The sequence below is a fragment of the Phascolarctos cinereus genome, unplaced genomic scaffold, assembly GCF_003287225.1.
Source record: "Phascolarctos cinereus isolate Bilbo 61053 unplaced genomic scaffold, phaCin_HiC Scaffold_2;HRSCAF=192, whole genome shotgun sequence".
NCBI classification, from domain to species: Eukaryota; Metazoa; Chordata; class Mammalia; order Diprotodontia; family Phascolarctidae; genus Phascolarctos; species Phascolarctos cinereus.
The window spans coordinates 62,880,174-62,907,296 of record NW_027555625.1 but is presented as its reverse complement, the minus strand read 5'-3'; the positions used below and the strand labels follow the sequence as shown (position 1 = coordinate 62,907,296).

The window sequence follows — 27,123 nt, the reverse complement described above, 5'->3', positions numbered from 1 at the left end:
AGTAATGATGAAATGATTCAAGGCCCAATATATTCACAGTTTTGCCATTTAGGTTCACCTGTTCCCAATGCTGCTCAGAGCCTCTCTGCACTCTCCCTGGTGGCCTTTCTGACCATCCGTGGCTGTAGATCTCCTCTTTCCATTCTTTGCCGATGAACCTCTGAGAGCTTAGTGTGGCTGGCCCTCATGGGACAGACATAAAATCCATGAGGAGGCTTACAGGCAAAGCTCTTCTGGCTTGGTAGCCTTCCCCCAGGGGATTGCACGTCACTGACATACTATTCAGGCTGTAAACAAGCATGGGAGGAAGGCTTTCGTGGAAGGATTATGCTAAAAAAAAAAACTGGCTGATGGGAAAGTGGGAAAAACTGTTGGATTTGATGTCATTTGATCCTAACAACAATCTTGGCCTTTCTCATAATCAATAAACAAACAATAATCAATAAAGAATGTGACCTTATAAGGAGACAGGGCATAGGAACAGCATTGCTGGGATACAGAGCACAGGCATCTTATCATACCCTATTACAGAACCACCCAGAGAGTCCTGGACCATGGCCAAAGCTACTTGGCCCTCTTTTCTGTCTAACTATCTTTTAATCCTGGTTGTGCCAAAGGACTCAAAGGCCACGGTCCTATAAAAAGCCACTGTTTGAGACTGTCCAATATGGGTACCTTAGGGGTTTGGCAGGGCAAATAACAATCCTGGCCTTGAGACTCCCAGTCTGCTCTATCTCTCCTAAGCCAGGAGTCTCTGGGCCTCCCCATCACTGCTTCCTCCTCCCCTCTGCTGTGCTTTGCTCCCTCAGGTTCTGTCACCCATGTCCAAAGGCTTGTTCCACAGAGCAATCATGGGAAGCGGTGTGGCCTTCGCCCCTACCTTGTTTTCTTGCAGGACAGAAATGGTTGCAAATGTAAGTTCCTTGTTCTTTGGTCTTTGCAATCCCTCGTATCCTTCCTTAGACTTATTGGCCTCCTAACCCCATGGCCCAGTGTCCCATTGGCCTTCTGCCTCTCCTGGGCAGACCATCTAGTCCAACACCCTCATTTTACAGAGCAAGAAACTGAGGCACAGAGAGGGAGGATTCAGTTCCTGGCTGTGCCTGTGATTTTAGATAAGGCATTTCCTTCTTGAGGCCTCAGTTTCTTCCTCTGTAAAAGCCAATTCAATTAGATGGTTTATAACATCCCTTCTAGCTCCAAATTGTATTTTCTGATATCCCCTGAGGAGGAGGAAAAGTTCGTCAAGATGAAATGATCTAGAAAGTCCCTTCTACCTTTTCAGTACTTGTCTAGTTCTCTGTAGTGAATCATGAAAAGTCATACAATGAGTTGGTGACTGAGCTGGGACCAGAATTTAAGTCTTTGAGCCAATTTCATGGCTCTTTCAACATACCAGACCCAATCGTGAGTCCTTTATGGACATATAGATCCTTTCTCCCTGAGGAAATGGTAAACTCTTAGGAAGCAGGTACTGTGTCTTTGTAACCTGCCCCTGCCCATCCCCATCCCCATTGGTGGGCACTGAGCCCTGTATAGAGAAGGCTTGTGATTGGGGGACTCACCCCCTTTGGGGGTCAGACAGATTCCACCTTGTCTCCTTTTCACCATTACTGCATCATCACCTATTGAAATGATCCTTTGCTAGCTTACTAATGAGTATGGAAAGATTCCTTTCTTGTGATACATGCCAGGCATTCCTCGATGAGAATATTAACTCTTTATGGGTGCCTTTTTGCAGGCCATTGCCAATCTGTCTGCTTGTGATAGACACAGTTCTGCCTCCATGGTTCAGTGCCTTAGGAGCAAATCTGAAGAAGAGATCCTGGCCATTGCCGAGGTATGTAAGCTGAAAAACAAAGGTTCCAGTGCCAAGACAAGCTGCCAAAATCACTCAGGGGAGGGCTGGACACCCAACCTTGATTGGGTGGAATTGAGGTGAAGATCATGGGAATGTCACTCTCTTAACCTCAGCTTCCCCCTACTAACTAGATGATCTTCAAGGATATTTCCATCTCCAATATTCTTGGTCTGAAGGTCCTTTCTAGGTCTGATGTTTTGTTTACTAGGATCTCTTTGACCTTCAATATTCTGTGCTCTTAACTTTTTTTGTACACTATGGTTCCATCCCTTCTACACTAGACATGCTATGTCCTAAGAATCCTTCCAACATTCTGTGTTCTAAACATTTCAGGTTGTAACATTCTGAGGTTTTTCATCTTCTAGTCTCACAACCCTTCCCACTCAAGCATTCTCTGTTTATGGAATCATAGCTTTAAGGCTGGAATGATCCATTCTAATGTGATTCTAACATTCTGGGTTCCAATATTATTTGTTCCAAATTTACTTCCATTCCTGTTACTCTACTTTATACATTTTTTTTCCACTTGTATCATTCTGTGCTCTAACATTCTACAAGATTCAGAGGATGCAGCTTGGTGGGTGTAATTTCGAGTTCTGGGAAAATGGACCTGCTTTCAACTCTAGCCTCAGACAGTAGCTGTCATTTAACCTGTTCGCCTCAGTTTCCTTATTCATAAAATGGGCATAAGAATCAAACCTATTTCCCATGGTTCTTGTGAAGATCTGCTGATAACAATTATAAAGTGCTTATTAGCCAGTGCCTGGCAGCAAGCACTAAATAAATGATATGATGATGATATGATGATTGTGGTGGTGGTGGTGGTGGTGGAAGAGGAGTCTTCTCCCTCCAGTGTTCTGTACTTCGTCACCTTTCAGATCTAAGACCCTACAGATCTTTGGAAGAAAGACTCATAGTGGTGGGAAGACTTTCTGTATCCCCTGGGATTGATAGCTCTCATCTAAATGTTCCTTTCATAAAAATACATTTTATATATATTATCTCATTTCAATAATTTGGGAACAGCCTTGTGCCATTGGTAGTATAAGTATGGTGTCATTCCAAAATTTCAGACTTGGGAATTAGAGTCATTATATGGAAGCAGCAAGAAGTCAGGGAGCCATTTGATTTTCTATTTGTATCACCACAGCCTAGGACAGTGTGTGAATTGATGTATTGGCTGGATATTTAAAAAGGAGGAAACTGAGTCCCTGAGAGGGGTTAAGTGACTTTACCAAATGTCACACAGTTCTCAAATATTAAGACAGTTACATGACCCCATATCTTTAGAATCAAAATCTTTATTCATTGCATCACATTGCTTCCTCAAAGAATTCACTTACTAGTAAGTGTTAGAGATAGATTAAATATCAATAGCAGATCTAATTGCATCTAATTGTTCAGTCATTTTTTAGTTCAGTCTGACTCTTGGTAACCCCATTTGTTTTGGGGGGGTTTTTTGGGCAAAAATACTGGAATGCTTTGCCTTTTCCTTCTCCAGCTCATTAAGGAACTGGGGCAAACAGGGCTAAATGACTTGTCCAGGCTCACACACTAATAAGTGTCTGAGGCCAGATTTGAACTGAGGAAGATGAGTCTTTCTGACTCCAGGCTGGTGCTGGTCCACTGTGCCACCTATTTCCCCCTACCTCTAATTACTCTGTCCATAGCCATATTGACTCTTCTTCCTTCATCTGAAAACTATTATTTTTTCAACCTGATTTGATGATTTTCCTTATCTAGAAAATGAGAGGGTTGGACCAGATGTCTTCTAAAGCATCTCCAGCTCTAAATCTACATCTTCAGTCTTAGGAATATCCTTTCCAAAGCACCTGGGAGGTCAGTTTCATTCTGGCCACAGCAGATGCCAAGGAGATGGGAGAAGAAAGGTTCCTGACTTTCAGTCAAACCCAAGCCTGGTATACAGATACTGAAGTTTGGTGCCTCCATGGCTTTCCTGCCTTATCTTATATTACCTCCCTGTGCACTCTATGCTCCAGCCAAAGTCATCTGTCCTCAGTCTTCTACTTGTTCCCTATACTCTCTTACCTGCGTGCCTTTGTTCAGGGTGTCTCATGTCTGTAAAGTCTTCTTCTTATTACCATCTGGTTTATAACGCCTTTCTCATAACAATCCATAAGGTAGGAAGTGCGAAAATCATTATTCCTGTTTATAGTTGGGTAAACTCTGAATGAATAGAGAACTAGGCCTGGAGTCAGGAAGACCACTAGCTGTGTGACCTTAGGCAAGTCACTTAACCTCTGTTTGCCTTAATCTACTGAGCAAGGAAATGGCAAATCACTCAGTATTTTTCCAAAAGAACCACGGATTGTACTGGTGTGCTATGGTCCTCAGGGTCATAAAGACTTGGACATAACTGAGCAACAACAAACCTCTGAGGAGCAGAGAGGCAGTGACTTCTCCATTTCTCCACCATCACACAGTCAGTAAACATTAGAGCTGAGATTCCAGCCCAGGTGTCTCCCAATTTTCAATCCAGTGTTCCTTCCTCCCTCCCACTGCTGCCTGTCCTAGCCCTCCTTTGTCTGTTCAATTCTTCCCCATTTGCTAAAGCCCAATTTGAATGTTCCCTTTTAGGAAGCTTTATGGGAAGAGATCTTGAGAATAACTTGGTCCAATGCACTCATTTTGCAGGGGGAAAAATTGAAACCAGAGAAATGTCATTTGCCTAAAGTTACACAGTGCATTAGTGGCTGAACCAGGACTAGAATCCAGATCTGCTGACTGTGAGGACAGTGCACTCCTGCCATTTATTCCAGAAGCATTTCTGGAGCAGCTTCTGTGTCTGTCTGGGGGGACACAAAATTTCGATAAGGGATGAATCCATGATAGAACTCCCCTTCTTAGAGCAGAGGGCTTTGTGCCATAGGCAGGTAACGGACCCTAAGTCTACAGGGGGAGTCACAAGAACATGCAGTGGGAACTCTGAGGAAGGAAAGAGTCCTTTAGGATGCCACATCAGAGAAGGCTTTGTGGAAGATGAGGCAGTCACATTGGCTCTTGAAGGAAGTGAAGAATTTCAACAGGTAGCAATGGGGTCATTCTAGCCATAAGGAATGAAGTGAGCCAAGGCAGAAAGGTAGGAAAAGGTGGTTGACTTTCAGTGGAGAGCTGCGAATCCATTGTTGGTGAAACGTGGTGTACTTGGCACAGGCTAGAGTCCACATAGTATGAGATAAGGCTGGAAAGGTAAAAGAGAGGGTTCTGAATGCCAGCCTGAAGTCTTAGAGGATTTCTTTGGCTAATGGGGAGTCCTGGGACATTTTTTTTTCTTTTAATTCCATGGATTATCATGAGCATATTTGAGATGACGAAGATGTGTGTGTATCTGTGTTTGTGTGTCTGTGTGTCTCTGTGTCTCTATCTGTGTCTCTGTCTGCGTCTGTGTTATAAATTAGAGGTGGAGGCAGGGAGACAGTTTGGATACTGTTGCAAGAGTCCAGATAAATGAGGACTGCAAGGTAGTAATATGGATAGAGCACTGGCTCTGGAGTCAGGAGGGCCTGAGTTCAAATCTGGCCTCAGACACTAACTAGCTGTGTGCCCTGGGCAAGCCACTTAACCCTCATTGCCTCCAAAAACAAACAAAACCCAAAACAGTTCAGGTAAGTGGTAAAAAGTGTCTAAATAGGCTGGTAGCATTGGGAATGAAGAGAAAGTGATACATGTAAGGGAGATTATGGAGAAAGACTTGTCTTTTCTTTTCTTCAGGTTTTTTTTTATTCTGCTTCTTTCTTCAGCATTTGGACGTAATCCCTACTGTAGTTGATGGGCAATTCTTCCCCAAACATCCTGAAGAGATGCTGACTGCAGGAGAGTTCAACCACGTCCCTTCCATTATAGGTGTCACCAACCACGAATATGGCTGGTTGCTTCCACAGGTAAGATTCTAGTGTATTCTATTCTGTGCCAGCTTCTTTCTCATCTCCACAGTTTATGCTTCTCTAAAGAATCATACACTTTCCGAGTAGGTCAGGAGCTTGATATCCATGGAATCTAAGCCAGAGTTGCAGGAGAATCCCTTCTATAACTTGCTGGATGAATGGCCATCCAGCTCTTCTTGAAGACCTCCAAGGAGGGAACCACCTCCTGGCTCCCAAGGCAGCTCCTTCCATTTGGAGGCAGCTCTCATGGTTGGACAGGGCACTATGACAGCAAGTGGAAATTTACTTCTTTTTACACTTCTACCTGTTGTTCTCAGCTCTGCCTTTAGGGCAAATGACACCAATGAAATGCCTCTTCCAGGTGACCATCCACCAGATAGTTCAAGACAACTATCAAGTCAGCCCTGCCCCAAGTTTTTTCTTTGACCAGCAAAGCAAGTTTCTTCAACCCATCCTTATATGACAAGACTATGACCCCTTTCTCAGCTTATCTATTTTCTGCCTCAGATGTGATGCCCAGAACTGAACCAAAGATTGCAGATATACTGTTATCCCTTCCACATCAGGGAGATTGAAGTGCAGTGCCCCCCTCTCTAGAAAATCTATGTAATATTTTTGACTCCCTGCCTTTCTTACAAGAGAAGACTGAAGTATTACAGTACTAAGGGATAACATGTGTTGATATTATACAACACCATACATATATTTTCTGTGTTTCTGAGTTTCTAAACAATTTCTGTGTCACCTGCTGGCCTTTGCCTGTCATCTGTGGCTTTAGCAAAACTCCCCAAAATTCTCATTTAATTTCTTACTCTGACATGTAACCATGATGAGGAAAGTCACGATGTGGAGGAGATAACTGTAACCTCCACAGGGGCAGAGCACAAAGGGACTCTCACCTCCTTATTCTTGGAAGCTGAGTCTCTCTTAACACTGCTCAAAGTCACATGGTTTTTTAGGTTGCCTTAATACCTTGTTGCCTCCTTACGGGCCTGTGGTTGAACAAAATCCCTAGATCTTTTTCAAATAATTGCTGTCTAACCATGCCTCCCTCATCTTGAAAATTGGAAAACTTTGTCCCCATTAAATTTGATCACAATGGGTGTGGTCAGTCCAACATTCTAGCCTGTCAAGCCCTTTATTTGGATCCTGACTCCATGATCCAAGCTGGCCTTCTTGACTTTATCTCTTCTGTAAATTTGCCTTTTCTAAAATGATAAAAGTTACCCTGAACAGGCTTTCCTGGAAGAATCACAAGTTTTTCTTCCTTTGGTTATTTTCTCAATGAATAACTCATTTTATCTGCAAATCTCTTTAGAAGTATAGGAAGAGAAGCCCAAGAAAGGTCTAGTTCCTTTTTGGTTAAAATATACTCTACAAGTCTCTTTCTTTTGTTTTAGTTTTTTCATTTTTAAATTTTTTAAAGTTTTGGTGGCAATCAGAGTTGAGTGACTTGCCCAAAGTCACACAGCAAGTAAGCGTCTGAGTCCAGGTTTGAACTCAGGTCCTCCTGACTCCAGGTCTTGTGCTCCATCCGCTGTGTCACCGGGCTACCTCGAGTCTTTTTAGTTTAAATGAACATTTAATAATACCAGCTGATATTAACACAGCACTTTATAGTTTATGAAAAACGTTTTTTAATATACCTGCTGCATATATCCCTACCTGCTGGTAGGGACCATTAAGATGTTTATCCTCATTTTGTAAAGTAGAGAACTGAATCTCCCAGAAAGGACTTGATTTAACCCCAGTCACACAGCTGGGACTAGAACCTGGGCCTCCTCATGGGAGACCAGGTCTCTTTCCCATGGACTTCAGATCATCACATCTAAAGGCCACTGGCTCAATATTAATTTTGAATATGACATGGTATTAACAACCATTTATCAGCTGCATCCTTAAGCATGTGCATGTAAAGTTGGTCTATTTACACAAATCAGAAAAATAGAATTTGCCTGCATCATTTCCAACATCATGTATTATAGTAAGCATCCATCATCGTCTAAGGCCACTGGTTGTTACGTAGAAACTATGACCACTATTGATTATATACTTGGCATTACCCACCATTTTGCTGTCATTTTGCAAAATATCTTGAGAATTGTTCAGTGGTATTGGCCCATTATTCAGTACATCCTAACCAAATCTATGGCACTAATTCCTCCTTAAAGGGTAAAATGATTGCTTGGATTAGACTTCTTTAAAAAAGTGCATAAATTTCAAAAAGTTCTAAGGACCATTCTCAATGCACCATTTTTCTCTACACAGGAACATGCCATTCCTGGATTTCAGGAAAACATGGATAAAGAAAGTGTCGAATTAGCATTGCAAACTCCAGTTTTGGTGAGATACCAGTTAATCAAGCTGTTTTTTAAGCACCTACTACATAGCAGGCACTGGGCTAGGCATATGGAAAAAGTGAAATAGTCCCTGTCCTCACAGAACTTACATTCTATAAGGGAGATAACCTATACATACGGGGATAGTTGGAAAACATACAGAGAACAAATCTTGGGGGAGGGATAAGAGACTAGCAGCTGGAGGAGGGAGGAACCAAGAAAGGTGTTCTGTAGAAGGTACTGTGTGACCTGAGTCTCACCAATGCAAAGGCATGGTGGTGGGAGGTGGAACCAGAAGGTTGACATACCTGTACTACACAGTGTGAGGAGCGTAATCGTGTGTAATAATACTGGATGGGGCCAGGTTGCTAAAAGCTCTAGATACTAAACAGAAGAGTTTATATTTAATCTTAGAGGTAATGGACAGCCACTATAATTTATTTAGTTGGGGGAGGGAGTAAATTGCTCAGATCTGTGCTTGTATAATCACTTTGGAAGATGAGTGGAGGACAGATTGGAGTGGGGAGAGGTCTGAGGCACAGGGACCAATCAGGAGGCCATTGAAATAGTCCAGGAGAGAGCCAATGAAGGTGCTTCCACCTTCTGACTTTCCTCTTTCATAGTCCCCAGAGGGGGAAGAGACTTGGAGACACCAGCTCTTTCTATCCTTTCATTGAGGCTGACATCCTCTCTACACTATGCCCAACAAGTAGTTGTCTAGTATCTTTCTTGAGGATTTTAGCCCTGAAAAGGCAGGCCCTGGTGGGGAGATTGTAAAGAGATCTAATGAGGTCCAGGACCTATAAATAGCAGGCAAAGTTGTGTGAGCTTATTCCTTGTGGTTGTTTAATTGATGAGTCATGTCTGACTCTTTGTGACCTTTTGGGGTATTTTCTTGGCAAAGGTAGTGGAGTAGTTTGCCATTTCCTTCTCCAGGTCATTTTGCAGATGAGGAAACTGCAGCAAACAAGATTCATTAAGTTGTCCAGAGTCACATAGCTAATACATGTCAGAGGTCATATTTGAACACAGGTCCTCCTGACGCTAGGGCCAGCGCTTTATCCACTGCACCACCTAGCTCACTTACTTATTCCCTACAATCTACCAACAAACATCCCCAAACAATCCACAGCCAGGTATGTTCATTTTTCTGTTACTCTCTCTCCTCCTGGGTCTCCTACAGTGTATAACTCCTGAGCTTGTGCCTTTGATGATGGAAGAGTATTTAAGAGACACTGAGGACCCGGGACAATGTCGAGCTCAATTCCAGGAAATAGTGGGAGATTTCAACTTTGTTATTCCTTCCCTCAAAGCGGCCAAATATCAACACAGTGAGTATGGCATTGACCCTTTTCAGAACCAGTGTAAGAATGTCTCCTCTCCAGAGCAATGTTTCTATATAACCTACCCACTCACACAGAAGGAGGTTCCGGCTACGGGCTTTGCTATCGTAGTCTCTAGACTGGATAAACCCCTCATTCACCTTCCTTCTTCCTTCATACCCCTACCTTCCCCATCATGTATTTGGGGGGGGGGAGATTCTGTGACCATTATCTACAAATAATAATAAATGACAATAACCTACGTTTGTATAAGCAGATGTTATTAACTTTTTTGTGGGTATGCACTGTGGATCCCTTTGGACTCCAGGGAAAGTTAAAAATTCCTTCCAGAGTAATGCTTTTAAATGTATAAAATAAAATACATACCATAGAAAACAAATTAGGTTGAACCTAATGCTATCATTATGCTATCAAAATGCTAAACTGCAAAAAGTTAATTCAAGAACCGCTGCTAGAATGTTTTATTGTTATAAAACACTTTACATCCATTACCCACCTGGATGCTCACAACAACCTCATCTCAGTGGATATAGCATGGATCTGGAATCAAGAATACCTGAGTTCAAATTTAGACTCAGACACCTTGTGCCTTTGTTATCCTGAGCAAATCATTTAACCTTTGTTAGCCTCAGTTTCCTCAATGGAAATGATAACAACACCTCAGGGTTGTTATGAGGCTACAATGAGAAAATATTTGTAAAGCACTTAGCACAGTTTCTGGCAAAAAATAAGTGCTCTATAAATGCAAATTCATAGGGCAGCTACGCGGCACAGTGGATGGAGTTCTGGGCCTGGAGTCAGGAAGACACCTCTAGCCAACTCCAAAAATGGCCTCAAACACTAACCAGTTGTGTGACCTTGTACAAGTAACTTCTCCCTCTTTGCCTCAGCTTCTTCATCTGTAAAATGAGCTGGAGAAGGAAATGGCAAACCACTCCAGTATCTTTGCCCAGAAAACCCCAAATGAGATCATGCAGAGTTGAATACGACTGACAAACAATTGAACAGCGAATGCTTATTTTCTTCCCCTCTCCTTCCCTCTTGGGTAGACAGGCCAGGGATACTTATCTCTGCCTTACCTTTGAAAAATCAGAGAAGCAAAAGGATTCACCCAAGATCTTGTAGTCAGTCAATAACAGGGCCAGGATTCCAACTCAGGTCCTGTTACCCCAGCCCCAGCACTTCTCCTGCCTCACAGCATCACTCTTGGACGGGATTTATTAATGGGGTGCCCTCTATGAGCTTGTCTGTTAATGGCCAGTTACCATCACCCTGCCCCCCCAACCCAAAGGAGGGAACCACGCCAGGGGGCCCTGGCATGTGGCCCTGCCCTGTGTTCAATATGTCACTAACCATGGGCATTTCTTATGTTTGCCTAGGTTCCAGCTCCCCAGTATACTCTTATGAATTTCAGCACCGACCAAGTTGGGTTAATGAAATCCGGCCGGAATTTGTGAAAGCAGACCATGGTGATGATGTGCCTTTTGTCTTTGGACAGCCTTGTAAGCAGTGGAGATGGCATGGAGAGGGAAGCTGTGGGCTAGGGTGGGGAGCAGAAGGGGCAGAATCCCTGGAACTCTGGTCTGCTTGTCAGAATTAGCAGGTCTCAGCCCAAATCCAGGGCTCTTTCTGCCCTTCCAGGATCCCTTGGGAGACACTGAAGAGGGGCCCAGCTGCCTGACAAGAGGTTTTGGTTTTATTTATTATTTTTTGCATTTGTATCTCCAACCCTTGGCACAGTGCCAGGGATAGAGGAGGCAATTAATGGTTACCTGGCTGACTGAGTGATTGGAGATTAAGGTATCAGCCTTGGAAGTCCCCCAACTCAGTTTGCTTGTCCAGGTGAACTGAATCAGGGGGTTGAATCAGCTATTCTGTTCAATTCAGTTTACATGATTAAGCACATCCAGCACACAGAGCCTCTGTTCATCTCTGGGGCAGACACAAAATAAATAAGACACAATCTCTGACTTCTTGGAGTTTGCTACCCACAAGAGAAGATGAGGCATGAACACAAAATCACATGTCCATCTGTGCTATGTCAATGGACCAGTGACCTAATTCCCTCACCCTCTCTTCTAATGTAGACCCCAACTGTTATACCATCTGATTCTATGATTCTTTTCCTTGTGCTTCTATAAATTGTGCACAGTGCATCTGCCCAATGTGCTGGACCTCTTCCCTCTTCCCTTCCTCCCATTTTTTTCTCCCTTGCTCCCTCTCTCCCCTCCTTCCTTCCTTCCTTCCTTCCTTCCTTCCTTCCTTCCTTCCTTCCTTCCTTCCTTCCTTCCTTCCTTCTTCTCTCCCTCCCTTTTTTCCAGCTATTCTTGATTCACTCTCTCTACCAGTGCATCCATTTGTTGATTGTTGGACAAAAGTCTCACATTTAACAATCTTTGAAGTTAATGGTTGTAGATGGTCCCAAATCTGTCTTTTTGGAAGTCTTCTTTCCATGTCTTCACCTCTCTACTCCTATCCTGGCATAACTGGAAGGCCAGTTTATACCTTTATCTGTTTCATGACTTGCCATGGCCAATGAATTTACTACCTTATGGGCCAGCTACCTCTGCTGAGCCTGTCTGCACTGCCCCAGGCAGGGGTCTGGAATGGCAGGCATTGTGTGGGGCAGGGGCCATATGCAAAGTCTTTCCAGCTACCAGAGCTTGTTCTATGCTATTGTAGCTTAGCATAATGATAATTAGTAACATAAATAACATTTATAACAATAAAACATTATTATATTACATATAACAAAACATGTAATTATAAAATTATAATGTAATATACTTTGTTATTCTAACGTTATATATTATAAATAGATAGTAATATAAATATAAAAATGATAGCTAGCATTTATGTAACATTTTTACAAGTTTGGTAAAGCATTCCATAAATATCCCACTTTTTTTTTTTGGCCTCCCAACAACCTGGGGCCACAGGTGCTATTAGTACTCCCATTTTTCAAAGAAACAAAGGCAGACAGTGGATAAGTGACTTATACAAGGTCACTCATCTAGTTAGTGTCTGAGGTTGCATTAGAAGTTGAGTCTTTCTGATTTCTAGACCAGCTGCATCACTTTGTATTTTGGGAAGAGACTCAGTTATGGAGTCAGATAAAGCAGACCAAGAAAAGCTTTAGGAGGCCCTCTGGGAGGAGAGTGACATGAAGGAAACTATAGACAGAAGACAAATTCAGTGGCCAGACGAGAATTGACTGGGTATTTGGGGCTGGGGACTGGAGGAAAGGAGGCCTTTGGGTCTGCATTTTGACCTTAACCAAGACATTTCTTTTTCTGTTTCTAGATTTAGGCAAGGCAACAGAAGAGGAAAAACTCCTGAGCCACAGGATAATGAGCTACTGGGCAAACTTTGCCCGTCATGGGTGAGAAAGCTGCCCCTTGGTTTCCCTACAGTTTCCCTGTGGGGTACTGCCTGTTCCTAGGAACAGAAATGTTTCCCACTTCCATAGAATTTCTCTGATTGAAATTTGTTTAGGGGAAAAAATTGTTCATTCAATGTATTGTTTGAATGAGGCATGGTGTGATGAACAAGTTTAGCCCTTCCCCAAGTTCATGGCTGGAGTTGGGAAGGAGTTGCTCTGGCAAATTCACCCTATGCATGGGCATCTTGAAAGTAAAACAAGAAAGATCAGGAACTCTCTTGGCCCACACCATCACCCTTGAGTGTCAGTGACTTTGCTTCTCCCTTGGAAAACGTTAGGACAGGTGGCAGTGGCAAGAGCTTTGGATTTGGAGTCCAGTGATATTGTGTTTGATTATTTGTGATCCCAACTGGAGTTTTCTTGGCAGAGATACTAGAGTGGTTTGCCAATTCCTTCTCCAGCTCATTCTACAGATGAGGAAACTGAGGCAAACAGCATTAAACAATTTCCCCAGCGTCACATAGCTAATAAGTATCCGAGGCCGGATTTGAACTCAAGTCCTCCTGACTCCACGTACAGGTTTATCCACTGCACTACCTAGCTACCACAAAGAAATGGAGTCCAATGATATGAGTTCAAATCTTGACTTTGTTACTTATTTCCCACATGAGTCCTTTCACTCTTTGGACTTTCTACCTCAGATGCATTAGAAACAGGAAAGGTAAAGACCAAACTGCTTTAGGATGGGTGAACAAGCTCTCTATGGGTGCCACCACTGTCAGCTGACCCCAACCTTCGGGCCCCTTCCATTGGTTCCCAGGCTGAGCTGATGGTGGCTTGCTACACTTGCCAATGGAATGGCCCCTTTCAGTTCTCAATATTTGGTTTTTCCTCCCAGGGACCCAAATGGTGCAGACCTTTTTCACTGGCCAGTCTATGACCAGGAGGAAGAGTACCTGGAGCTGAATTTGCAGCTGTCTTTGGGAAAGAGCCTGAGGAAGAATAAGTGGGAGTTCTGGACCAAGACTGTTCCTGAGAAGATGAAGCAATCACAGTCAGAAAAAGCCCAGAAGGAGCCATGATCTCTAAGCACAATCATTTTTACCATTGTTGCAGACCAATGACACCCAATCACTTCTTTTGAGTAGTTCCTTGGTATCATCTACACTATACTGCAGTTTTGAATGAAATACTTTGACTCTCACTTATTGCTGCTTTGGGAGAAGAATTTGAATGATATTCAGAAGAAAAAATAATTAATATAATGATTACTATGTTCCAACTCTGTGCTAAGGAAATAATTTTACAAATGCCATCTCATTTGAAAGGGACCTTCCAAGTCTGAGACAATGGGAATCTGATGAGACCAGCCACTCCACCCTGTCTCTAGAGGAAAAATCCCTAGTTCATTTCACAGAATTATAATGGAGGTAGTTTCATTTTCTGTCAATGTACCTTTAGGCCATTTGGTAGAGAAAGAATTAATACATGATGATTGATCAAATGGTTGATTTAGAGCTGGAAGGGTTATTAGAAATCTTTGAACAAGAAGGAACACCAAGGCCCAGAGAAGGGAAAGGACTTGTCCAAGGTGATGCAGACACTAACCAACCAAGTTTTCTGACTCCAAATCAGTACACTGAGCTGCTTCCAGGGACTGGGGAAAATATTGGATGTCTCTGTCCTGCTTCATCAATTAGCTAGCATTTTCCAGATAACACTTCTGTGAAGAGATAATTCAGTACATTGAGGGTCTTGTAAACAAAACTTCAAGATAATCCTGCAAGTCAAGTGATTCTTTACTGGCAAAGGAGCAGCACAGAGAAAATTAGTATCTGTGAAACCAAATTCAATGTAGTCATGTTTCCTTTTATTTAAAATAAAATCGCAAAATTAAATTAAATCCTTCCTCTACTCTGAGTGGTTATGCTAACAAGATATTTCACAATAAGAATAGATTTTACTAACAGGATACAGTCATGGATCTACTGGTCAAGATTTAACAACCAGCTCTCTGAAAAACCCACAAGATATCGTTTCAGGGTATATTATTTACATTATCTCCATCACTTTCTTAAGTTTAGAAATCAACAAAACAATGACCCAAACACCAATTTGCAGGGGAATGCCAATTCTGAGGTAGAAATGCTCATGCTGAAAATTTAACAACCAGCTCTGGTAGAAGTTGGCTCTAGCACTTCCCTGAGATACAGGGATATATGGTACCAAAACATTCTCTCCCTTTAGAAAAATCCAATATTGAATTGTCAAAACATTTTTGTCACTAAGAAAATAAGACAGTTAATATAGGGTTCAGACAATTAAGTCAGGATAAAGGTGATACAGAATGTAATGGAAGGTAGGTGGTCAGGTGACCTCACATCTGGAATTCCAAATACTCCGCTGTCCACTTTCCTTCATCTCAGTTTTTCTTCCCAGTCCAGCCCATCCTCCACTCAAATCTGATGAGGTCATCCAGCATCTGATGATGTCATCCCTTATGTGCTAAACTCTACTGGTTCCCTTTACTTCTAGTATCAGATATTAAACCTTTTGTTTGGCTTTTAAAACCTTGAGAATTTGGACATCCCCACTTTTTTTTTTGCACTTTACTCCCTCACATATACTCTTTGATCTGGTGACACTGGACCTCTTGGTGTTCCTGGATGAAGATACTCGATTTCTGGGCTCTGGGCACTCTTTCTGGCTGCCCCATGCCTGGAAAGCTCTCCCTCCTCATCTGCCCCTCCTGGCTTCCTTCAAGGCTCAGCTAAAATCCACCTTTTACACGGAGCCTTTGCTAAGTGCCCCTCAAACCTGTTGCCTTCTCACTATTGATCATCCCCATATATATACGTTGTTTATCCTTAGATGTTTGCAGCTTGTCTCCATTCATTAGATTGTGAGTTACATGAGGGCAGGGTTTTTTTTTTTTTGGTTGGGTGATGGGGGTTAAGTGATTTGCCCAAGGTCACACAACTAGCAAGTGTTATGTGTCTCAGGCCGGATTTGGACTCAGGTCCTTCTGAATCCAAGGCCAGTGCTCTATCTACTGCACCACCTAGCTGCCCCATGAGGACAGTTTTTTACCTCTCTTTCCATCCCCAGTATTTGAGTGCCCTTTGGAAATACTTCACATGTCCACCAGATCTGTCATGTCAGAAAATTCTCTTTCCTTGTTGTAATGTCTTTTTCCTTATGAACTCGGTGGGAATAATTAAACTTACATAACTGACCTCCCAGCATTATTGTGAGCATCAGGGAGTACCCAAGCTGGATAAGAGCTTAAAGAATATCTGATCCAGAGGCAGTTAGTTAGCGCAGTGGATAGGCACTGGCCCTGGAGTCAGGAGGGCCTGAGTTCAAATCCAGCCTCAAACACTTACTAGCTCTGTGACTATGGGCAAAACATTTAATTCAATTGCTAAAAATAAATAAATAAATAAAAATCACAATAAATATCTGCTCCAACTCACTCATTGCATCAAAAAGGACTCAAGGGCCCAGAACATGTGCTTCACCCCAAGTCACACAGCTAAGAAGAGGTTGTACAAGGGCTCCATCTCAGGTCTTTAGGCTCCAAGTCCTTCACTCTTTTTTTTTTTTACTTTTTTTAAATTTTATTAATTTATTTTGATTTCTCAACAATCACTTCTGTATGCTTTTGAGTTTAAAATTTTTTTCCCTTTCCTCCTCACCACCCGCCCCAAGATGGCACACAATCTGATATAGGCTATACATTTACATTCCTATTAAACATATTTTCACATTAGTGATCTTGTAAGTAAAAATTAAAACAAATAGGTGGAACCTTCAGAAAGTGGAAACAAAACTCAACAGAAGAGGAAAAAAAATAGCAATTCAACTTCCATAGTTCTTTCTTTGGATGTGGATAGCATTTTCCATCACGAGGCCTCTGGAGATGTCTTAGATCCTTGTATTGCTGAGAAGGGTTAAGTTTATCAATATTAGTCATTGCACAACGTGGCTGTTATTGTGTACAATGTTCTCTTGGTTCTGCTCATTTCACACAGCATCAGACCATACAAGTCTTTCCAGGTTTTTCTGAAGTCAGCCTGTTCATCATTTCTTATAGCACAATAGTATTCCATTACATTCATATACCACAACTTGCTCAGCCATTCCCCAATTGATGGGCATCCTCTCAATTTCCAATTCTTTGCCACCACAAAAAGAGCTGCTATGAATATTTTTGTACATGTGGGTCCTTTTCCCATTTGTTTGATCTCTTTGGGATATAGCCCTAGAAGTGCTATTGCTGGATCAAAGGGTATGCACATTTTTGTAGCCCTTTGGGCATAGTTCCAAATTGTTCTCCAAAATGGTTGGATCATTTCACAACTCCACCAACAATGCATTAGTGTTCCAATTTTCCCACATCTTCTCCAACATTTATCATTTTCCTGTTTTGTCATGTTGGCCAATCTGATAGGTGTGATGTGGTACCTCAGAGTTGTTTTGATTTGCATTTCTCTAATCAATAATGATTTAGAGCATTTTTTCATATGACTATAGATGGCTTTAATTTCTTCATCTGAGAACTGTCTGTTCATATCCTTTGACCATTTATCAATTGGGGAATGGCTTGTTCTTATAAATTTGTCTTAATTCTCTATATATTTTAGAAATGAGGCCTTATCAGAGAGACTGGTTGTAAAAATTCTTTCCCAATTTTCTACCTTCCTTCTAATCTTAGTTGCATTGGCTTTGTTTGTGCAAAAACTTTTCAATTTAATGTAATCAAAATTATCCATTTTGCTTTTCATAATGTTCTCTATCTCCTTTTGGTCATGAATTCTTCTGTTCTCCATAGATCTGATAGGTAAACTATTCCCTTTTCTCCCAGTTTGCTTATAGTATCAGCCTTTATATCTAAGTCATGAACCCATTTTGACTTTATTTTGGTATATGGTGTGAGATTTGGGTCTATGCCTAGTTTCTGCCATACTCTTTTCCTGTTTTCCCAGCAGTTTTTTTTTTTTCAAAGAGTGGGTTCTTATCCCAGAAGCTGGGGTCTTTGGGTTTATCAAATAATAGATTACTATAGTCATTGACTACTGTGTCTTGCATATTTAACCTATTCCACTGATCCACCCTCTATTTCTTAGCCAGTACCAAGCAGTTTTGATGATTGCTTTATAATACAATTTAAGATCTGGAATTGCTAGGCCACCTTCCCCTGCATTTCTTTTCATTAGTTCCTTTGATATTCTGGACCTTTTGTTTTCCAAATGAATCTTGTTATTATTTTTTCTAACTCTATAAAATAATTTTTGGTATTTGGTATGGCACTGAATAAGTAAATTAGCTTAGGTAGGATTGTCATTTTTATTATATTAGCTGGCCTACCCAGGAGCAACTGATGTTTTTCCAATTATTTATATCTGATTTTATTTGTGTGAAAAGTGTTTTGTAATTGTGTTCAGAGTTCCTGGGTTTGTTTCAGTAGGTAGACTCCTAAATATTTTATAATGTCTACAGTAAGTTTAAATGGATTTCTCTTTCTATCTCTTGCTGTTGGGCTTTTTGGTAATATATAGAAATGCTGATGATTTATGTGGGTTTATTTTATAGCCTGCAACTTTGCTAAAGTTGTTTATTATTTCAAGTAGTTTTTTACTTGATTCTCTAGGATTCTCTAAGTATATCATCATGTCATCTGCAAAGAGTGATAGCTTTGTTTCTTCTTTGCCTATTCTAATGCCTTCAATTTCTTTTTCTTCTCTTATTGCTAAAGCTAAGTTTCCAGTACAATATTGAATAACAGTGGTGATAATGGACATCCTTGTTTCACCCCGATCTTTTTGGAAATGCTTCTATCCTGTCCCCATTACATATAATGCTTGCTGAAGGTTTTAGATAGATGCTATTTATTATTTTAAGGAAGACTCCATTTATACCTATGCTTTCTAGTGTTTTTAATAGGAATGGGTGTTGTATTTTATCAAAAGCTTTTTCTGCATCTATTGAGATGATCATGTGGTTTCTGTTGGTTTTGGTGTTGATATGCTCAATGATGCTGATAGTTTTCCTAATATTGAACCAACCCTGCATTCCTGGTATAAATCCTACCTGGTCATAGTGTATTATTCTTGTGATAAGTTTGTAATCTATTTGCTAATATTTTGTTTAAAATTTTTGCATCTATATTCATTAGAGAAATTGGTCTATAATTTTCTTTCTCTGTTTTGACTCTTCCTGGTTTAGGTATCAGCACCATATTTGTATCATAAAAAGAATTTGGTAAGACTCCTTCTTCTATTTTCCCAAATAGTCTATATAGTATTGGAATTAATTGTTCTTTAAATGTTTGATAGAATTTGCATGTAAATCCATCTGGCCCTGGAGATTTTTTCCTAGGGAGTTCATCAATGGCTTGTTCAATTTCTTTTTCTGAGATGGGGTTATTTAAGTATTTTACTTCCTCTTCTGTTAATCTGGGCAATTTATATTTTTGTAAATATGTATCCATTTCACTAAGATTGTCAAATTTGTTGGCATATAGTTGGGCAAAATAATTCCTAATTATTGTTTTAATTTCCTCTTCCTTGGTGGTAGCTTCACCCTTTTCATTCTTGATACTAGTAATTTGGTTTTCTTCTTTCTTTTTTTTTAAATTAAATTAACCAAAGGTTTATCTATTTTTTGTTTTTTCATAAAACCAGCTCTTAGTTTTATTTATTAGTTCAATAGTTTTCTTAATTTCAATTTTCTCAATTTTTCCTTTGGTTTTCAATATTTCTAATCTGGTGTTTAATTGAGGATTTTTAATTTGTTCTTTTTCTAGTTTTTTTAGTTGTATGCCTAATTCATTGATCTCCTCTTATTCCGTTTTATTTATGTAAGCATTTAGAGATATAAAACTTCCCCTAAGAACTGCTTTCGCTGCATCCCATAAGTTTTGGTATGTTGTCTCATTATTGTCATTCTCTTGAATGAAATTATTGATTGTTTCTATGATTTGTTGTTTGACCCAATCATTTTTTAGGATTAGATTATTTAGTTTCCAATTATTTTTTAGTCTATCTTTCCATGGCCCTTTATTACATATAATTTTTATTGCATCATGATCTGAAAAGGATGCATTTAATATTTCTGCCTTTCTGCATTGGATTGTGAGGTTTTTATGCCCCCGTGCATGGTCAGTTTTTGTGTATGTGCCATGTACTGCCAAGAAAAAAGTATATTTCTTTATATTCCCATTCAGTTTTCTCCAGAGGTCTATCATACCTAACTTTTCTAATGTTCTATTCACCTCCTTAACTTCTTTCTTGTTTATTTTGTGGTTAGATTTATCTGGTTCCGAGAGGTGGAGGTTGAGGTCCCCCACTAGTATAGTTTTCCAGTCTATGTCTTCCTGTAACTCCCCGAACTTCTTCTTTACAAATTTGGATGCTATACCATTTGGTGCATATATGTTTAGTAATGATATTCTTCATTGTCTATGGTGACTTTTAGCAGGATGTAGTTTCCTTCCTTATCTCTTTTGATAAGATCTATTTTTGCTTTTGCTTTGTCTGAGATCAGGATTGCTACTCCTGCTTTTTTTACTTCAGCTGAGGCATAATATATTCTGCTTCAGCCTTTTACCTTTACCCTGTAACTGAAGTATCCCTTGTTGATTTGAATTGCACAGCCTTAAAAGTACAAATTAATTTTGGTAGCATTGTCATTTTTATTATATTGGCACAGCCTAGTCATGAACATTGAATGAATAGTCTTCCAGCTATTTATGTTGCTCTTTATTTCTTTAAGGAGCTCTTTGTAATTCAATTTGTACAAGTCTTTTCTGTGCTTTGAAAGGTTAGTTTCCAGGCATTTCATACATTTTATAGTCATTTCTTATGGGATTTCCCTTTCTATGATTGATTCTTGTACCAATTATTTTATGCATTTTTTTCCCATTTATTTCAAATGGATCTTTTCATTACTGCCTTTGGGATTTCACTATAGTATGTAGAAGTGCAATTTCTTTCTGTGGTTTTATTTTGCAAAATTTTTTGGAGCTATTACTTTCTTTGCCGATTCCTTTGGATTTACTAAGTAAACTACTATGTCATTAACAAATAGGAATAATTGTCTCTCTTCTCAGCCTATTTCTCTGACTTTCTTCCTCCTGTATTATTGCTATTGCTAGCATTCCAGAACTATCTTAAAGTTTAATTGACTAAAGAGAAATGATCTGATTTAATAATTAATAAGGAAATAGTTGGACGTAGCTTTGGATTATTAGAGAAATCAAGTAATGAGAATGAAGAAGGTAATGAGTCAAGTAACAGGCTAAGGGATGATCAACAGGTAGGTGTGGTCAATCCTATATGATCCTGATACAGGAGGGATTTCTTTCCAATATGGGTTGGATGAGATGGTCCCTGGAATCTGAAAATGCTACCATTCAAGGCTTGATTTATCTTTCTGTTAATTGTCTAAACTTTAGTATTGGAAACAATGTTACTTATAGAGATTAAATTAAGTGTATGTCATGGATACATTTGTTTGTTTTTGTTTTCCAGAGAGGTTGCTGTTAAATATGTACAAGCATATCCCTCTTGGATAGATAGATTTTCAGATCTGTCTTCTTTTGCTTTATACATTCAATCTAATTTTTTTTTCCAAATATGCATAAGACAAGGTCTCAGGGGACAGTCCTTTAAGTAGCACTTTCATTTTCCCTTTGGAGATATGGGACTTATGCATTGTTTTTTCTTTTGTTGCCCCCACTGACTGAGTGGGTGGGTGGGCTTGGGGTGAAGGATTATTTCTAGTTTGATTTGAGGAAGCCAAACTCAGTTTGCTGTGAAGAAATTGATGGCCTTTCCATGTATTATGTACAAAAACTCTTCTATCAGCTGCTGGTGGTGTGGGGAGAGAGGGAAACTTGAGTCATTTTCAAGGAGGTTGATAAGAGTGAGGATTGGGGGAGGAACTTTTCTGAGACTGGAAATAGTAGCTCTGCATTTGCATGAAAAAATGTGACACAGCTTATTTCTTTATTTTCTGTATCTTTCTTTTTTTTTGGTAAATAATGTTCTGAAATCTGCCTGCTCATTACTTCTTATAGCATAATGGTATTCCATTATATTCATATGCTGCAACTTATTCAGTCATTACCCAATTGACTGGCATTACCTCACTTTCCAACTCTTTGCTACCACAAAAAGAGCTGTTATAAACATTTTTGCCCATGTGGGTTATTTCCCCTTTTTATGATCTCTTTGGAATACAGACTTAGAAGTGGTATTGGTGGATCACAAGGTATGTAAATTTTTATAGCCCTTTGTGCATAGTTCCTAATGGTTCTCCAAAATAGTTGGATAAGTTCACAACTTCACCAAGAGTGCATTTCCCCACATGTCCTCCAATATTTCCCATTTTCCCTTTCTGTCATATTAGCCAATCTAACAGGTGTGAGGGGATACCTCAGAATTGTTTTCATTTGCATTTATCTAATCAGTAGTGATTTAGAATATTTTTATATGGCTATAGATAGGTTTAATTTCTTCATCTGGAAACTGCCTGTTCCTACCCTTTGACCATTTATCGGTTGGAAATGACTTGTATTCTGACAAATTTGACTCAGTTCTCTGTGTATTTGAGACATGAGGGCTTTATCAGAAACACTTGCTATAAAAATGGTTTCCTATTTGTCTGCTTTCCTTCTAATCTTGGATATGTTGGTCTTGTTGGTAAAAGAAAAAAACCTTTTTAATTTAATGTAATCCAAATAATCCATTTTATATTTCATAATCTTCTCTATCTCTTGTTTCGTCAGAATTCTTGCCTTCTCTATAGATCGAACAGGTAAATTATTCCTTGCTCTCCTAAATTGCTTATGGTATCAGCCTTTGTGTCTAAATCACATACCCATTTTGACTTTATCTTGGTATATGGTGTAAGATGTTGGTCTATGCATTTTTTCAACTATTTTGAGTGGATCTTTTTATTATTGCCTTTGGGATTTGTCTATATTATGTGGAAGAGCAATTTGTTATTGTGGGTTTATTTTGTAGTCTGCAACTTTTTTTTTGGAGCTATTACTTTCTTTACTGATTTCCTTGGATTTTCTAAGTAAACTACTATGTCATTGACAAATAGGAATAACCGTCTCTCTTCTCGGCCTATTTCTGTCACTTTCTTCCTCCTATATTATTGCTATTGCTAGCATTTCCAGAAATATCTTAAAGCTTAATTGACTAAAGAGAAATCTGCTAATCTAATGATTGATAAGGAAATAGCTGGACGTAGCTTTGGATTATTAGAGAAATCAAGTAATGAGAATGAAGAAGATAATGAGTCAAGTAACAGGTTAAGGGATGACCAACAAGTGGATGGTCAATCCTGTATGCACTTCTTACAGGAGGGATTTCTTCCCAATATGGTTTGGATTAGATGGTCCCTGAGATCTGTGGAGAAGCCCCCCGAACTTGTGTTCTTCAATTAACCTATTTTCCAGAGATGAAGCTCCCCTAATCCAACATAACAGTGATCTTTCATAACTGAACTCTATCAGTCTTTCTGGCTCTGGCCAGTCTGCCCAGACTGATAAACTGTTTGTGCAGCTGAGACCCTTTCACATGAGCAGAACATCCTCCCTCCATGGTCTGATGTTCCAAGTCCTCCTGCTCCCTCTCATTCTCCCTCCTCTACTGCTGCATTCCTCCTCCCACATCACTTTCATTTGGGAAGGGATTGCCCTGTACTCCTCCCATGAGACCTCTCCTTTTCCCTGTACCCCATAAATATCAAAGGCATTGTCTGTGGGTTAGGCTCCTTGGTATGTTGAGTTCCCACATGCACGAGCCTTTCTCCTGTAATAAATGAAGTGGCTATATATGTCTTGTAGAATTGTGACTTTGTTTAAAAGATCCAATTTCCACAACTAAAATTCTGCAATTCTGTGACATCCTTTGACTTACAATAGATGCTGATTAACTCAGGGAAGATTCTAAGGATTATGCCAATTGGGAATAAAAAATCCCTGGAACAAGTTAAAATTGCTATTTTGGGGGAGCTAACAGCCCTCAAGAAAGTTCTGGGAACTTCATCAAATCTCTATCCCTTCATCTGAGAGATGATGGGCACTAAAAGAATCATGGAATCTCAGAGGTGGAGGGTCCTCTGAGGCCCTTTAGTCTAATCCATCCCTGCCAAGAATTACCTTTATATACTCCCTGACTCTTCCAGGAAGGGACAAGGATTGAGTGCATTCCAGACACGTGCAACTGTCTGCAGAGACAGGAAATGAAATGTCGTGCCAGAGACAGCAAGCAGACAGGCTGAACTAGAACATAATGTGTGGGAGCCAGATTGTGGAAGGATTTCTATGCCAAGCTGACTACTGAGTTAATTTCAGCTCTTTTCTCACTATAGAATCAAACTAAAGTCATTCTTTCCATACTCCTTCACTTACTCCTATTCTTTCTTATGCATTTACTAAATTCTCTAACATTGAACTTGCTATCTTCTCACTATCAAGAGTCAACCTTTACAGAATTTGTTCTAGGAAAGACAAACAAAATTAGCCTGCATGTGCATGTTTATTTCTCTGAAGCTGGCGAATCATGCATATAGAGATATACATGGACATTCATTGTGAAAATCAACTCAAGGAAGCATAGACAAAGGGGATTTTATATCTTCAGAGTCATTCTATCTCACCCCTCCCTTATTTTGGGTCTCAGGATGCCTGTGTCCTTCATTAGCCAAAATTATAGTTTCATAAAACAAATAGTGTGGCCTCAGGATTTCTAGTTTTCTGCCAACAGTAAACATAGGGTATTATAAAGAAGGAGTGTCAAGATAGTGCCTCTAATGTGGTAGGGCCATAAAAAGATAAAGGTAATGTCCAGTGGGCCATGTCATTGGCAGAAGAATATTCCCAGTCAGCAAAATCCAGCAGGAGGGCTTGGGTTCACTCAGTGAGCAAAGCAAAGCATGTCTGTTATGTCAGAGCATGCAAAGCATTATGGAAGGTTAAGTTCAGAGTGGTTCAACAAATGTCTTTCTCCTGATTGGCCAATCCAGGCTTTAGGCCTTTCTAAGGTGAGAGATGTTCCAGCTGGTATGGGAAGGAGGGTAAGCTGGTTAACATCACATAACTGTACTTCACTCAACAAGTCAGTCACTCTAACTCCCAATAGCGAGGGCCCAGACTATACTCCAGTCTTTACCACACCCAGACAAGTCTCTAACCATTCCATAGACCAAATATAGCCCCAGTGCTTCTTTCTGACTTTCTGTGGTCTCCCGTGTAGAGCTGTGACTCTTTTGCATAGCTACCTAGAGGCAGCAAGGTGGGGCAATAGTGGTAGCAATGGGTTGGGATTCAGGAAGACCTCAGTTCAAATCTAGTCTCAGATGCCTAACTAGCTGTGTGATGCTGGGCATTTTCCTCAACTGTAAAATAGGGGTGATAACAACAGTATGCAATTCCCAGGGTTGATGTGAGGATCAAATGAGACATGTGTAAAGTACTAACTGAGTGCCTGCCATACTGTAGTTGCTTAAAAATGTTTCTTTCTTTCCAAACCCTTGATTTTACAGATGGGGAAACTGAGGCTAGGAGGGCCTCTTCCTTTCACCTTTCTATCCACTTGTAGATCTCACCACATTTTACCTTTAAGGGAATTGGCTATGATTGGGTACATTTAATGGCATGCCACCCCTAACAGAGCCATTGAAACACATTCCCACTTCCCTGGGGAAGGTTCTTGGAGTCATGTTGTCTATTTACTTGGGGCCTCCTTGGCAGCTCTGAGTCCTCAATAGGAGAGTGGGTGGAGACTGGCTAAACCACAGAGTCTCAAAATGAAAAGACACCTGAGAAGCCTCCTAGACCCACTTCTACCTGGACAAGAACCATTTTCTACAACATCCCTGAGAAGTGGTCACGCAGGGGCTAGTACAGAATGATCACCAAGGAAATCTTGCCTCATATTCATTAAGAATTTGATGAGGGTAGAAGCACTCTTTGTCTTAACACTTGAAAGATCATAATGAGGAGGAATTAGCATTGATCTGTTTGGCTCCCCAAGGGCAAGACTGGGGGAAAGTTACAAAGGGGCAAAATTAGGCTTGATGCCAGGAAAGATGTGCTAAGGATTAGAACTGTTCAACATAGGATGGGCGGCCTGGTGAGGTGATAGCTTCTGCCTTATGGGAGCCCTTCAAACCTCCATTTTAAGTAGCAGGCTCTAGCCAACCATGTCTTCATTCCTCTCAGTACCACATTCCTTACTCTCCCACTACTTTCTTAATGGTACCTTCCTCCTTTTCTCTTCCTCCACCCCCGCCATCTTTTATCTGTTGTATGCCTCCATCAGAAAGTTAGCTCCCACTGTTCTTGGGTTGTCTTTCTTCTGGTATTCGTATTACTAGAGCTTAGCACTGTGTGTTCAAATCCTGCCTGAAACACTTCCTAGCTGTGGGACCTTGGGCAAGTCACTTAATCCTGTTTCCTCATTTGCAAAATGAGCTGGAGAAAGAAATACCAAACCACTCCAGTTTCTTTGTTAATGAGACCCCAAATGGGATATGGAAAAAAACCCCAAAGAACTGAAGAGCTTCAGGAGGTGAAAGGTCATAGAAGTCACCAGAAATTGGGAGAGTGGTTACTGTTATGTAATTCAAATTTTGACATTTGACACTTCAGGTGAAGTGGTGGGGGCAGCTCCAACTGGCTCTTGTGAACCCATTGTCATATTTGCCCCTCTGAAATCAGAAAATGCTACCATTCAGGGCTTCGTTTTTCCTTCTGTTGATTGTCTAGACTTAAGTGTTGGAAAAACGTTACTAATAGAGATTAAATTAGGAGTGTGTCATGGATATATTTGTTTGTTTCTTTTTTTTCCCAGAGAGGTTGTTATTACACATTTACCAGCATATCCCTGCTGTATAGATAAATTTTCATATGTCTTCTTTTTCCTTTATACATTTCATCTAATTTGTTCTCAAATATGCCTAAGACAAAGTCTGAGGAGAAAGTCCTTTAAGAAACACTTAGCCCCAATTTCCCTGAAGTGCCCTTTGATCCGGTTCTATTTTGTATTAAAGGCCAGGCCAGGCATCTGATTAGGCATTTACCAGAAGGCTGTGCAGAGGAAAAGATGTGGAAGACTTCCCTGCTGCCCAAGGTCCTGACTTTGGGCATTCTGGGCATCCTGATTCAAGGCCCAGGTGAGCAGCTCTTCCAGGCTGATCCAGAGAGGAGATGATTTCGGGGGGACATGGGAGGAGTACTTCGATTTTCTCATGAGAGATACAGGACTTGAGC

At 40.4% G+C, this 27,123-nt stretch overlaps 1 protein-coding gene and 1 long non-coding RNA gene across 2 annotated transcripts in view; one reads left to right on the top strand and one right to left on the bottom strand.

Moving 5' to 3' along the window:
• The window catches only part of LOC110210442 (cocaine esterase-like), a 30,632-nt gene extending 16,681 nt beyond the window's left edge, over positions 1 to 13,951 (top strand). Inside the window, exons 6-13 of the mRNA XM_020989421.2 lie at positions 810 to 914; positions 1,742 to 1,840; positions 5,623 to 5,763; positions 8,035 to 8,109; positions 9,289 to 9,436; positions 10,828 to 10,950; positions 12,752 to 12,830; positions 13,729 to 13,951. Coding sequence (XP_020845080.1) covers positions 810 to 914; positions 1,742 to 1,840; positions 5,623 to 5,763; positions 8,035 to 8,109; positions 9,289 to 9,436; positions 10,828 to 10,950; positions 12,752 to 12,830; positions 13,729 to 13,912 — 954 coding nt within the window. The 3' untranslated portion in view covers positions 13,913 to 13,951. The remainder of the gene's footprint in view (positions 1 to 809; positions 915 to 1,741; positions 1,841 to 5,622; positions 5,764 to 8,034; positions 8,110 to 9,288; positions 9,437 to 10,827; positions 10,951 to 12,751; positions 12,831 to 13,728) is intronic.
• The window catches only part of LOC144455779 (uncharacterized), a 140,568-nt gene that overhangs the window by 32,081 nt on the left and 81,364 nt on the right, over positions 1 to 27,123 (bottom strand). The window lies entirely within an intron of this gene.